The 15191-nt window shown below is 39.4% G+C and overlaps 1 protein-coding gene across 5 annotated transcripts in view; it reads right to left on the reverse strand.

The window, feature by feature from the left end:
• Positions 1 to 15191, reverse strand: part of PARP11 (poly(ADP-ribose) polymerase family member 11) — a 31850-nt gene that overhangs the window by 15546 nt on the left and 1113 nt on the right. For all 5 annotated transcript variants that reach the window (XR_012896408.2, XM_075900618.2, XM_075900611.2 and 2 more), the window contains exons 2-6: positions 5926 to 6054; positions 5707 to 5827; positions 3513 to 3588; positions 1677 to 1749; positions 1463 to 1593 (exon numbers count right to left, since the gene is read on the reverse strand). Coding sequence is in view for 4 of the 5 variants with exons in the window: in XM_075900618.2 (XP_075756733.1) it covers positions 1463 to 1593; positions 1677 to 1749; positions 3513 to 3588; positions 5707 to 5827; positions 5926 to 6054 (530 nt within the window). In the remaining variant the exon portion in view is untranslated. The remainder of the gene's footprint in view (positions 1 to 1462; positions 1594 to 1676; positions 1750 to 3512; positions 3589 to 5706; positions 5828 to 5925; positions 6055 to 15191) is intronic.

Raw genomic sequence — 15191 nt, forward strand, 5'->3', positions numbered from 1 at the left:
ATTCTATACCCATCCTTGGAACTTTTATACAAATCTTTATGTTTCCCTGATGTGGAAAAATAAGGGCAAGTAATTTCTGGACTTAGATAATGCCTTCATACTCCATTAAGCACAAAATTTTAACACTGTTGTAGTAGTTCAGGAAAGCTAAATTTAGCAGACACTTCACCCTACTATACGATTCATAAAGAGAAGATGGTAAGGTCAGAAACTTAACAAAATCAGGAGGATACTTTTTGTCACTAGAAACTTAAATACAAACCTGTGAAAGCTCATTGTACACAGAGAGTCTGTTGTGACCCATTCACTCCACTATAACAATATCCTGAGATCCACTACATATATGTTCTGTGAACAATGGCTGTAATCACCTCTACTAGCTAGCTCACAATGAGAAAATTAGAAAACAATCTAATGTCACCCTTCATGACAAGGTAGCTGTGCTTTTAGTCTTCCTTTTCATATGCTGCTGAGGGTACTGGCTGGTGTTGCCTTTGAATAATCATCCAACTGAAAGAATCCTCACAGCACTGATATATGAAAAGTGATCAGGACACATAGGTAAAGTCTGGTATTTTTTTTGTCTATTAAGAAAAATATTTCTAGCAACATGAGCTAGGGACAGTCAACTCCTTTAATAATGAACAAGCTCACATCAAATCATTCATACAACTACTGAAAATTAGAAACATTTTTCAATATCAGATTTGGATGCAAACTTCTTCAAAGTACAAAGGCTTTTGGATCCATCTCTGGAAAAAACAGATGACATTCCTGGAATAATGTAAATGGCAAAGGTTACAAATGCCAATCTACAATATATGCTGTTGTGCTTAATCCCCTACATCAAAGTGTAACTTTTGTAACTGGTAAATCAGGAAATTTAAACACTGCTTACTCAATTTATAGTGCATTTCTAGTCTGAGAAGGGATTTTTAAAAACGGCACCTTCTTACTCCACAAGCCTGCTCCATATGCACGTTAAATCATAGCTACTGACTTCAATGACCAAAATAAAAATTTAATCTGAAACAAAGAATGCTTTACATGCCTTTAAGATGATTCTATTTTGGTTAAATTACAATTTTGTAAAATATTTGATCTCAAACTTCAGCTGAAATGGAATTTTATTGCAACAGTGCTTTTCAATTTTCAAATTGCTTTTCAAGTTTTAAGCAGATTAACATTTTTATCCAATGGCTGTTATAGAAGTATCATTAAATTCCAAACCTATAAAAATTAGGATCTTTAATAGGAATGCTGATATAGGACTATCAATACAAGATCAGGACAAATTACGCAAAAGAAGAAAGAGACCAGTTGCACAAAGGATGCAGACCCTACAAAAGTATTCCAACAGTTTTATAATGAGATGCATTTAAATATTTCTGCTGCATGCCTTTAAAAGAGATTTATTCTATTAGCAGACCTAATACAATGTTTGTTTTAGAAATAATCTCACCTGCAAAAAAACTCCCACAAGTCTAGATTTTGAATTCTCTGAATTCTTTTAATTCGGTTGCTATCCATTGTTTTCCCAAAGAGACTAGAAACTTCATTATATTCATTTGTTTGTTTTTGCAAAGGAATAAGCTGGAAAAAGAGAGGTTAGTATAGTTTCACTGAGGTCCATGTTCTTTCATCATTTGTATGTTCTATATCATAATAGATCTTACCTGATATGGCTCTTCAGGATTTACATTCTCCCAGTGTGAAGGCATTGGAATAGCCTCATTTTCACAGATATAACTTCAAACACAAAAACAGAAGTTAAAACAATCACGCCCAAAAGTTTATCTTCCTGCAATAGGATTCTTACTATGTACAGAATTTGTTACTAATGTATAATTTGACACAGCGCTTCAGATGCTGATCAAGGATTCAAACTGTGAACAGTTATTTTTAATTTGCAGGGAGAAGTAAGAGGTCTATTAGCCATACTTAATATTGGGTAGATCATTACAATTTGAAAACTATTATATAAATTGCAGTAAAAATAAACGCTTTTACTATGCAATCCACCCAAACAAAATTGCAGAATGTTGGACAGCAGGCTATACCACAAATAGTAACTCCAGCAATATCAAGGATAACTCTTATTTGACTCCTAAAGATAAAGGCATCTTCATTTATATTTAGGGGGTGCTTAAGTGGTCTGAAGTCAACAGGAGTGGAAAATGGTCAGGATCTCCAAACACCAACTCTTTTAAGTACCTAAACATGGATATAGATGCCTAAATGTAGGTAAACATGTTTTAAAATTATGGCCTGACTCTTATGATGATGTATCATTTTAACAGTTATGCCATATATGAAAATGTTAATACCAAGCCACAGAAACTAGAAAAATTAGGCAATGTAATGAAAATTAGAAATGATATAACAGCACAGAAAAAGAAAGGACCAGTATTACATATGGCATACCAAATTCAATTATACAATGACCTAAGAAATATAACATCTGCATCTCCTTTGGTATCATACTGTGAAGCTTTACTAACAGATATACTAGAACCATGTTCTACTACAGAATGTGAGCCAAAGACATACACACATAAGGGAAATGCTCCAAAGTTGCATATATACAGTCGCTGACTGAATTATACTGATTAAAGAATATAAGAACTGTAAACAGCTGAACTATTAAAAATAGAAGCTTTTCTGGAATTTCAGTGTACAAACACTGTGTTTATATTACAGTTCCTAATGCTGGACAACTTCTGCCGGACAGTGAAATTGGATTGAAATTTTGAGCTTTAAAGTTCTAAAAAAGCATTTGAAAACCCTACAATCTAGCTGGTCACAACCAAGGAAACAGCAATGCAAAGAGTATGTTATTTTATTTATTGAACAACCTCAAACACCAACACATCTCCACAGTTTATGGTTAATGACTGGTCAAAATGCAAGACGACAAATGTTCAGAACTCAAGGTGACTGCACTCCTAGGACCAAAATCACCTTTGTATTCTGATTTGATAGTGATTTATGTCCACATTGGTATAAATTACTAACTACAAAAGGTGCAGGTCAAGAGTTAAATCTACCCCTTAGTCTGGGTTGATTTATACAAATAATTTAATATATAATTTTAAAATCAGTTAAAATAGAAAATTAAAAATAATGACCAAACTCCTCTCTCAGGCCATGGCTGTTATTTCATGCTTCTCTAGTATTAAACTCTGATTCAGCAAGGTACTTAAGTACGTCAAGAGGATTACTCACATGCTTGAAGTTGGACATGTGTTTAAGAACCTTGTGGAAACATGGCCTTACTGTTTAATATATTTGGCAAATTATTCTTTTTTCCCAGGTTACTTAATTTCTCTAAAAGGCAATGTTTTTTTGTTATTCTTCCTCTCCCAGATTTCCTCCTCCTTCGCTTTCTTTCTGTAATCTGCCTCCTCAAATTTAATTTGAGAGGGATAAAATATAATGAAGAAATATTTAAATGTTTCTGGCTCATCTTACTAGAGGAATGAAAACAACAATGAACCATCTTTAGTTCTCACCTGAAAGCACTGATAGAAAACGGAGCTCTCTTTATTGGACGCTGTTTTCCAGTGGTTAGATTAGTCTGTTTCATCGCTGTATATAAAATGAAAATTAAATGAGTTCCAGAAACATTCAATCTACAGAAATGAAAAGTGTTTAGACATCACAAATTTCCCAGAAAATGACATTTTTATAGTTACCTGATAGGAATTACTGTCTTGTATGTTAACTAGTTAAGATTTAAGAGCAATATTTCAAAACATTATTCTCCAATACTACTAATACTAGAATGCTCAAACATTAGCATATTCCCATATACCATGGGAATTAATATTAAGAAAATATTTAAGACAGACAATGCATATGCACGAGTGGTGAAATCCAGACACATTCAACACAATAGCAACACTCACACTGATTTAATAAAGCCAGGATTATACTCTGGACTTCTACATCTAAATTCTCATTCTAATGCAGTGAAGAAACTAACACCTTTGTACCACATTTAAATATAAATGTTACACTACATTCATACTATGGTGAAAATTATGTTATGGTTAACAAGATTCCTTTAGCATTTTAAATCAAAGATTCAAGATTTTAAAAGTTTACAAAAATCTACTTTTTAAAAGTAGTCTCTAAACAAGCTATTACAAAAATTATTTAAACAAATATTGCCTGAATGTACATATTGTTATAACACTCCATCACTACAAAACTATAGGCTGCTACCTGCAAAATTGAACACCTACATCACCTGAGCATAATGACAGGTCTTTGACCATTTTAATCTCAAAAAACAGATGAAAGTGTAAGTGCAATATTTGAAATATTTTAGAATGAGAAGCTACTACATCAGAGCTTTCTTCACAAATAAATGTATTTAAAATTAACTACATAGTAACTATGCTGGAAACCAATAGTAACCTGTGATAAAGAGTACATACAATATAGACATAAGAGAGCTTTACCTAAAGCAGGAGTAGGCAATAATTTTTGATGGGGGAGGGGAACTCCAAGAATTTGGTACATGGTCAAGAGACGTATTCGTCCATGATATTAATGGAGGTGGTGAGGTTAAATGCAGAAGAGAGCTTGGGATAGGGGAATGGAGTATAGGAAATTGTCTGGGATGGAGTCTGGGTGAAGGAGGGGAACTGTGACCTGGACTAGGGAAATGGGATACATGAGGGGGTACCAAATCTAAGAAAGAGGTATGGGTATGAGTGCAGGAGAGGATTCTGACCTGAAGGAGGAGCATAGGAGGGGGTGCAAGGCCTGGGAGGTGGTTGTGACCCGAGGCAGAGGTGCAGGGAATTTGGGTTATGTGGGGGTAGAGGTATAGAAGAGGGACTGGGGTGCCAGAAACAGACACTAGTTAGAAGATGCATATCAAGGTGTCTCCCAGCCAGCAGGCCACTCAGGCAGACTCCTTGCCTTCCATGGCATTCAGAACAGCAGATGGCAGATAGCTCTGAGTGGCTGTTTTCCAGCCAACAAGAGTGGCAAGATTGGGCTGACGGTGGGGGCAATACATGACACCTCCCTCCTGCCACCGGCTCATGGCCACTCAGAGAAACACATGATCCCCCACAGCTGGCTGCTCTGAGTAGTGGGCAGGGATGGGGCAGGCAGTAAACCTGTTCGAGGCTCCCAACGGACCACAGAATGTTGGCAGGCTGGATCTGGCCCAGAAGCCTTGTTTTGCTTCCCCTGATCTAAAATAATTTTCAGATATATTCTTCAGCGCATCCGATATAATTTAACAGAGTTAGGAGTTAAAGTATCTCCCAGCTGAATTATATAATCACTTTATCAACATAACTTGTACGGAGTTTGTGCAGAAGACAGAAAATTGTTTTCTGCAACATTTGCTGCATGGATATTCCGAAGTTAAACTGTTGGCATTTTAATTTTTCTGAGCATATGGCACAGAACTACTCATATCTCATGTGAGAGGAGACAGGACAAACACCAGCATTACTGAACAGGGTATGCCACTTACAACAAAGCTAGAAGGCTGAACCATTTAACATTTTATGTAGTTAGTTAGATGTACATTCATATAAAGAAGGCTGTCCTAATCATGCTTTTTTAGCACTACAATACCAGAGCTGGATGAGGCCAACAGCATGCAATATGTACTAGTCAATTCTTGTCAAGAGAAGCCGACAAATATATAAATACTTCATTGTTAGAAAAAAAACATACCTGGAAAGTCTAACTTGTAGTTAAATTTTGCAGTAGTAAAAGAAACAGAGCCTTCTGGGTTAATTTTGAAGCTCCTTTCAATGTCTTCACTGCTAACTGAACACTGAGTGTTTGAATCAGTCTTCAAAACAAACCAGAAAAGACATTTTAAATGTTTAAATACAGTATATTTGACAATGTGGAAATTATCATAGATAAAATAATTCTCTGTTTATATACCTGAAACATATGCCATTTGCCACATTCAGCCAAGTAAAACCAACCCCACTGGGTATCAGATGTATCCATCTCCTCCTCAGGAATCTCCATCTTTGAAGATAATTCTTCTGGTGGTCTTTGAAGCATTTCCTGAAATATCAAAAAAATCTCATGTGAAAAACCACTATTTCTTTAAATCTGTTTTTTCAGAAACCCCAGTCTGTCTTTATTAAATTAACACACAACTGAAAAAGAAAACTGTTTATTAAATGTTACTGTATAGGGCAAGAAAGACAGGTACAATATCCTTAGACATTTCTTCACTCTGCTATCTGTCTAGCTTAAAAAATACTGCTCCATAAACAGGCTTAAACCCCTCTCTTCCATGTCTTTCTTAAATACCTGAAAGAAAAAAAAAAATACAGGCCTTAAGAATGTCCTGAAAGTCAACAGACTCAAGCTGTGTGCAACCAAGGAGAGAGAGAAAGTGAGTCCTGGAGTTGAAGCCCTACCTGCAACCCGATTCCAGTTATGTTTGGCTATTGCTAGCTCCACAAGTCTCACTTGCTATAATGCCACAAAAGAAGGAACATTTCTTCAGTAATCCCAGCCATTTAGGATCTTTCAATTAAAAACCGATACCTTACATTTCACTAGGCAACAGACAGAATCCAACACAGATTTAACACATCAACTGTAAAAAAATACTGTTGAACAAGGAACTGGATGAATAAATACCCAATTAAAAAAAAAAAGATTTTTCAAAACTTAAATCTATATTTTTGCTTAAATTAAATACTGATTTTTTAAAATAAACCTATTTAAATCTGCAATTATGACAACCTCCGTTAAGGCATAAAGCTTAAATTTGCTACAATCTACTAAAATAATTTAAATTACATAAAAATATTAAGAAGCACACATTAGCTCTCATATGTTCAAGCAAGTCATACTACTGTACTAGTTGAGCTTGCTACCTAAGTACCGGAAATCAGAGTCCGTTGAAGTGCTAAATCAGCTTTTGACAGAAGTGCTCTCTTCTGCAGGTACAAGGGAAATATGTTCTTTCCATTTAGTCAACTAATTCAGTTCAACGATTAGTTCATTCACAGTTAAGGAGCCAACGGAAAGCTTAGTTTCAAATCAGGAAAGCTTAGTTTCCCCACCTCCATTCCCCTACTCTCTGAATAAAAATGTGTAAGAGAGAATGAGATCTATTAGTTCTAAAATCCTGAAGGACATGGTGACCAGAAATAATCTGATCAATCCACTGATGACAGCAATACAGTCTTTTTTTATTTTTAAATGCAAAATATGTTTTGAAGAACTTTTTTTCTTTATCTGTCCAGCAAATTAAGGCTGTTTTATTTAACTTATAATCTGTAAATGCTGCTTTTGTGCAATTTTAATTGACACAGTTTACATTCAAATAAAGCTTTTACAAATTAAAATAAATCAAGTAGTAAATGAGAAATATATCCATTACTATTTTCTAACAAAAAAATAAATAATCTGAATAATGTAAATTAAGCTATATAAATTGCACTATATAAATTGACGCTATGCTCGTCAACTCCCCTCTCTGTGGGGATACGTAGCCCTGGCTCTCCCCCACCCCAGCTGCCGGGAAGGGCAGGGTCGAGACCGTGACAGCCCTGGCTTGGGCTCTGACCACCCAGCCACCAGGGAATGCCAGGCTGGAAGTGGGTGGGGCTTGGCTTCTGTGGACAAAGATGATGTGATGACATCATTATGTTGTCCTATAAGAAGTTTTATATATAACTAAAAAGTATAAATACAAGATTAAAATTGTTTATTTAAATGAAGGTTGCTGACAATGATTTAAATCAATACACACAGTCAAGCAAGCTGAAGATTTTGAATAGTCTCCAAAATGTAGTCCCACAAAGAGGTCGGTTAACGTAATCTAATTTTGAGGCACAGATAATCACACCAGAGTCCAAAGAAAAGGTCAGAATCTTCTAGCCAAACACTCACACACAAATACTGCTTCTGGCCATTGCTGCTACTTAGACACACAAAAGCAGATGGGGTTTGTCACATTATTGGATTTTAAGGGGAGCAGCCAGATCACTGCTGCACACATGGGGAGGGTTGCCCCAAAGTCTATACAAAGGGGGCCATGTGAGGTGTCAAATGAAAGCTTATGTTTTACTGATTCTATGTATGCTATTCATGTACTTGTGTGATGTTTATATATGGAGTTATGAATATGGACTCTGTGCTGGTATTGTGAATGTTCTCTGTCTGAGACAGAGCAATGGGCCTGGGTTGCTTGTTGTAAAGGATTGTTCAGTCAATGACTATGAAAATTAGCAGGGCCCCAAAAACAATGGCTCTCAAGGTGGCCAATATACACCTGAGGAATGTATCTGGAAACCTGCAAACCAGTCAGTATCTTATGGCTGCTGGCATGGAACACAGGAATAGGTCACTTGACCTCCAGCTTGGAAGGTACCAAGAATGGATATAAAGTGCCATGAGGCAGACCCCATTTTGTCTTCTATTCTGATACTGAACCTAGATGCAGCCCTGTGAGGAACAGAGAGCCAGGAAGGATTGTCGACCCATCCTGATATAGGACGTACACCAGAGATTTTTAAGATAGCAGTTTGTAACATCTCTGCTACAAGCCTGCATCAAGAACTTGGTGATTGGTGCATGTAATGTAGTCTCCTTAATAACCTTACTCTCAATCTTCTCTTTCTTTTGTTAATAAACCTTTAGATTCTAAAGCAGGGGTGACCAACCCATTCTGGACAAAGAGCCAAGATATTAGTGGATCCAACGTGAAGAGCCAAGGCAAAGTTGTAGAGGGAGAAAGAGGGGGAAGGAAGCCACCAAAAGTTGTAGAGGGGGGGGAAAAAAAGGCCTGCGAGAAGCACATTTCTATGCTTTTTGGACTCAGCAGGCTCACACCATATTGGAAGCACTAGATGGCTCCCCTGCCACAGTGAGCACAGGAGAGCTAGGAGGCGGGTGCCACTCTCAAGGGCATGGGGGCAGCTTTGCGAGCCACAGGGGCAGCTTCGTGAGCCGCACTGACACGGCGGGAGAGTGGAAGAGCCGCATAAGGCTCCGAGCCACGAGTGAGCCACAGCTATTCTAAAGGATTGGCCCAGCATGCTCTTGTGGGTAAGATCTAAAGTGTAAATTGACCAGGGAGCTGTGGCTGGTTCTTTGGGTCCGGGAGAACCTGTTCCGGGTGGGTGAGATTGGGTTCTATAACCCCTCACCTGTGTGTAAGGCCCAGGGCTGACTGTGGCACGGGGAGAGCTGGTGTGTCTGAGGGGTTTTGCTCCTGAGGCTTCCTGCTGGCCAGATTGGCAGCTGAAGCACTCGGTGTGACTGGTTTGTGGCCTGTTTGGGAAAAGTCTCCAGACAGGGGCTGTAAGCCCTGGTTTTGAGCAATTCGCCCTGAGCAGACACCATGAGAGGTGCCCCAACCCGGCCCAGTCTGTCACAGGGTTCTATCCACTCCCCCAAACCTGTTACTATTTTCTAACAAAAAAATAAATAATCTGAATAATGTAAATTAAGCTATATAAATTGCACTATATAAATTGACGCTATGTTCGTCAACTCCCCACGTTCTCACTGAGGGAGATGTAATCATCTGATTATTCTTCCAACTGTTTTTACCATCCAACAAGCATTTCCTTGGTCTCGTCTGAGGTTAAGGTTGAATTCCAACTTTCATTTAATAGCCTCTTTTAAAAAGTATTTTTTAAAATCTATAATCGGGAAGAGGGGAGACCCGAAGGAAGGAAGATGGAGCAAACATAAAACAAGCTTTTTTTTTTTAATTCTATTAAGGCAGGAGGAGAGGGAGAACAGAACATGTTTTGTCTGTATAGGTCTATCAGAAATGCTGTGCTTGAATAACTCAAAAATTGATGAAGCTAGACATGGCAAATTTGGACGGGTTTGTATCACAGATCTCATTAGATCAAGTTGAAAGAAAACGAATTCAGTACTCTTGAACTTAGGTATGTTTATGCTTAGTAATATTTTATATATTTGAAATTTTCTGTTTTGTTTGTAAACATTCGAAAAACACCTTAGTCTGCTAGATATGTCAGTAAAATGTGCAAGTCTCCAATCAACACTACTTACATTGTTAGGGAATTTGGAGACAAGAACATACAGACCTCATTTCTTCCTCTGCAACAGCATCAGAGCTTCATCTCCAGCATAACAGAAGTGGCATTCTAATCATTAAGTGTACTTACAGAGAGATGTCAGTATACTTTAAAAGAGTTAGCATAGAAAAAGAATAAACAGTCACAGAAATTGACAACTTATTTATTCTACATCAACAAACCAAGATTGAAAGACTGAAGCCCCAACCACTGACAGAGCATTCATCCTACTTTGCAGAAATCATCAAACAAACGTGAGAAGACTTGCTAAGGCTGAAAATCTGGAATTGAACCATACAACATTAACTGTCACACCGTCCCCAGCAGAGTCCTTCACACACACACCAACATGGTTGCAAGCCCTTACAAACATTTAGCTCTCTGCATGCAAAAGTGATATATACCAGATCTTGGCTTGCGAAAGGTAGTGAAAAGAAACTTAAAATTTATAAATGGATATTATAAATGCAGGTATCCCATTGTCCTTGAAAAATGTAATAGCCTACCCAGTATTCAAAAAGAACATACTCAGTTCAAATTACCTTCCCAACCTCTTATTCCTACGCAAAAATATTTAAATACTAATGACAACAAAACTCCAAAATTACATGTCAATGGTTAACATCAAGGATGCCTCGCAATCAACTCTGAGATTACAGCAGACATAAAACCCATATTACAGCAGACATAAAACCCCAAACCTTTGCATTGCAATGGAAGGCTACAATTCAAAGACTCAATAGCTTCCAACACTGTTGACCATAAAGTGCTCCTACCCTGGGCATATACCTGGAGTAGGTGGCAATGGCTCCAACCTCTTCTTGAGGACCCTCAGAGAGCATCTCAATGAATCCATCTTTCCCCATCCCCTTCAACATAGACACAAAGCCCCTGGACAATTGGAAAGATGACATAGGCCCAGCTACTAACTAGTGACGTTACACATAATTTAACAAACAAAATGGCAAATGAAATTTAATGCTGATAAATGTAAAGGAATGCACATCGGAAAAATAATTCCAACTATACATACAATATAATGGGGACTAATTTACCTACAACTACTCGAGAGAGATCTTGGAGTCATTGCAAATCGTTCTCTGCAATCATCCACTCAGGGTGCAGCGGCAGTCAAAAAAAGCAAATAGAATGTTAGGAATCATTAAAAAGGGATAGAGAATAAGACCTTTGAGAAGGGGGGGGGGGGAGATTAGGGGTTTGGAACAGATCCCATATGGAGAGATTAAAAAGACTTGGACTTTTCATCTGAGAAAAGAGGACATGGGGGGGGGGGATATGACAGAGGTCTATAAAATCATGAATGGTGTGGAAAAAGTGAATAAGGAAAACTTATTTACTTATTCCCACAACTTAAAAACTAAGGGTCACCAAATGAAATTACAGTAAAACTCCGATGGTCCAGCATCTGATGGTCCGGCACCATCAGGAACCCAGAAGTGCTCCGGGCAGCCGGACCATTGGAGCTGCTCTGCCCCCAGCTTCCCCGATTCAGCCGCTGCTAAAACTGACCAGCGGCTGAATCGGGGAAGCCAGGGACCAACCCGGTGGGACCAACCCGCCTGTCCCAGGCGTCCTGATTCAGCTGCTGCTGAAACTGACCAGCGGCTGACTCCAGGAAGCCCGGGGCAGAGCAGCTCTGCCTCGGGCTTCCTGGAGTCAGCCGCTGATCAGTTTCAGCAGCGGCTGACTTGGGAACACCTGGGGCAGAGCAGCTGGGGTGCTGCCAGGTTGGTCTCGCCGCGCCAAGGCTGAATCAGGGACGCTTGGGGCAGAGCCAGACTATCGGAAGAGGGGGGCTGTGAGGGGTCTGGGGCCAGAACCCTCATAGCCCCCCCTTCCGATAGTCCGGCATATCTGATAATCCGGCACACCCTGGGTCCTAAAGGTGCGGATTATCGGAAGTTTACTGTAATAGGCAGCAGGTTAAAACAAGCAAAAAGAAGTTTAATTCATTCAGCATACAGTCAACCTGTGGAACTCCTTGACAGATGATGTGGTGAAGACTAGGACTTTACCAGGGTTCAAAAAAGAGCTCCACAGATTCATGGAGGTTAGGTCCATCAATGACTATTAGCCAGGATGGGTTGGAATGGTGTCCCTAGCCTCCGTTTGTCTGGAAATGGATGACAGGAGAGGGATAATGTGAAATTACCTATTGTGTGTTCACTCCCTCTGAGGCATTTGATACTGGCCACTGTGGAGAGACAGGATACTGGGCTAGATGGACATTTGGTCTGACTCAGTATGGCCGTTCTTATGTTCTCAACTAATCGACCAGTGAATGGAAAATCCGTTGATTAGTCGATAAGTAGGGGAGCCGCAGAGGGGTTAGCTCCTGGTCCCGGAAACTAACCCTACTGCAGCTCTGCCTTTTAAATATGTTAAGAGCCAGAGGTCCTTAATACATTAAAAAGGATAAAGCAAAGGAGAGGGACCTGGCACGAGCTGGGAATCAGCTGGCCCAGCTCACGTTGGGTCCTCCCACTGCACACCACAGCCCCACAGCCTTTTCCCAACTTGCGCCTGCTCCCCTCTACTCCCCTGCCCTGTGTGGAGACAATGCTGGTTGGGGGGGATGGACCAGATTTTAAGTAGGCTCTCCTCAGCACCAACAACTGCTCTGCTGCTTGTTGCCTCTGCAAGGGAGCAGAAGCAACTAGTCAAGGATCTAATCAACTCTCCAATAAGCTGTTGCTTATTGGATTGTCGACTAGTCGCTTACATCCCTACCACCAACAGTACACCAATGAACCCCAGTTGCATCTCTCATATTCTACAATATATCCAGTACCATCACAAGCAGGTCACAATTCTTGCAAGTATAACTGACTCAGAGCAAAATGAAGAAATACTGCAGGGCTGGAGGATCCAACCTCAAAATAAGGCAAAGCCGAGTCCACGTTCGAGTCAAGCTGAGAGCCAGAGTTCACGTCCTCCTGCTTTGAAGCATAGATACAGCCTTGCTTGTCTTAGGTCCTGGGAGTTATCCAAAAGTATTCCATAATTCCAGTGGATAACTTCTTTAGTCTTTTCTATCCCAGCAATCTGCAATCCACTCTACTGAAAACGGAAGCCACAACCCCACTGCAAACTACAGCAACTCAAGTCTATATTAATCCATTTTGATCACTGATTTGCAAGTACTCGATCAGCCTCCTCAGTTTGCAATGGAGAGCAACCCAATCAACCCTTTTGCAAAGTGAGCTGCTTCTTCATAATGTTCAGGGAAGGCAGTAATGTTTTCCCTCAGCATATCCTGGTCCTACAGCTAGAGCAGCCTCGTTTCAGGGATGTGGCATTAAGGACTGTGCAATATGGTTACTTTGACTCTGGCTTGTGCACTGCAATATAGATGGCAAGAGCACCTAGGCTCAAGCATGGGTCAGAAAATTCTTAATCAGGGTTAAAATACAATGTAGGTGCTCAAATCCAGGGTGCCCTAATACAGGTCAGGTGATTCAAGTTCCACTAACCCTGGAATTAAATTGCACTGTTGACATCCATAGGAGACATCTCCAAAGTCCTCTCATTTATCAACATAGTATGAAATCTCAGATCCTGTATGATTCATCATTGATGTTAAATCACGAAGTAACATTGGCAGTAAAGACAAGTTTTCTCTGACTTTCAATTTGCTGCTTGGTCCCTGAAAATGATTTGATCACAATGGTATGCACCTGTAGAGTCCTGTGCGGATACAAAATCTGTATCTGTGTCTGCATACGTAGCCGCAAAAATGCAAATCTGCAGGGTTCTGAATACAAAGTTTATACCTGAATCTGCCAAAATGAGTCATGGATATCTGCACTTATATCTACAAATATAAAGCAGATATCTGTGGATTTGCAGTGTTCTATGCATTTGTTACTTACAGACTGGACTCCTATAATATCCTTTATTTTGGAGCTAACTTGAAAAGAGTGCATTCTCCCAAGTTTTTTACAATGTCCACCTCCTCACTGAGCTGGACATCTGTGGGTACATCTCTTCTGTCCTCCAAGCACATTTCCAGTTTCAGTTCGAGGCCTTAATGCTCCACATTATTGGACTAGAAATCCACAATTTTGAACCTGTCTTCATCCGTGCTTCATCCATGCGGCATACTTCTGGGACAACGCTGATCACAAAACAAACTGAAAAATAAAGGACTCTTATCTAACAGGAGAGTTACACAAAAACTTCCAAAAGGAATTCACACTAACCTAGAGCATAATCATCTAGATCTGCTTCTTTGTGAAAGCTTTCCCATCCAAATCTATATAACCAAATCAACAGTCCATCAGTTTCTAGTCATCACATGGCAGAGACTGTCTTTTTGGTTTGTATTTGTACATCACCAAGAAGAACGAGGCTCCATGTCCGGGGTTCTGGGCAGCTAATGAAATACAAATAAATAATAGGAGTAGTCTGATCTTTCCTTAGTGAATGCGTTACCTGGGAAGAAGCCTGCTATGAAGAAAGTGTGGGAGAGCATAGGTGAGGCAGGGTTTCTCAAACGTCTGTAGAAGTAGTTTTGAATTAAGGTGGGGTTTTTGGTCAGTGTTTGGGGATATGTATGGCAGGTGAGCTCAAGTCAGAAGATTTTAAAAATCCTTAAGATATCCCCCCAAAATACATGTCTAAAAAACTAAAAGGTTTTAAAAAGCAAAAAAGATTTAAATACACTACAAGCAAGAAGTCTGCCAAACAATCAGGTGGGCCACTGAAAGAAAGAAGTGCTAAAGAGGCATTCAAGAATCAAGACAACCCAGAGACAGAATTTTCCATTGGTCATCACTGCAGAGGATGAGAAATTCCCACATCTGAGCCATTCTTTTTAGGTGACAAATCTGAGGAACTATCCCATATTGGGGTGTCAAAAGTAGTAGTTTTGGAACAAACTGATACATTTAACAGTAACAGGTCACCAGGAGCAGATGGTATTCACGCAACAGATCTGAAGGAACTCTCATGAAATAGTGGTATGTTTCTATCACTTATATCCTCTGTCTTAAAAAGTTTAAGAAACACTGCTGTATAGCCTAACTTAAGTACCAAACAAATTCATGTAAACTATGATAATCTATTTAGCATTCTTTAAGGGGTGATTTAGTCAAAAAGAGC

Source organism: Pelodiscus sinensis, chromosome 1 (assembly GCF_052426305.1).
Source record: "Pelodiscus sinensis isolate ZL-2025 chromosome 1, ASM5242630v1, whole genome shotgun sequence".
Taxonomy (NCBI): Eukaryota; Metazoa; Chordata; order Testudines; family Trionychidae; genus Pelodiscus; species Pelodiscus sinensis.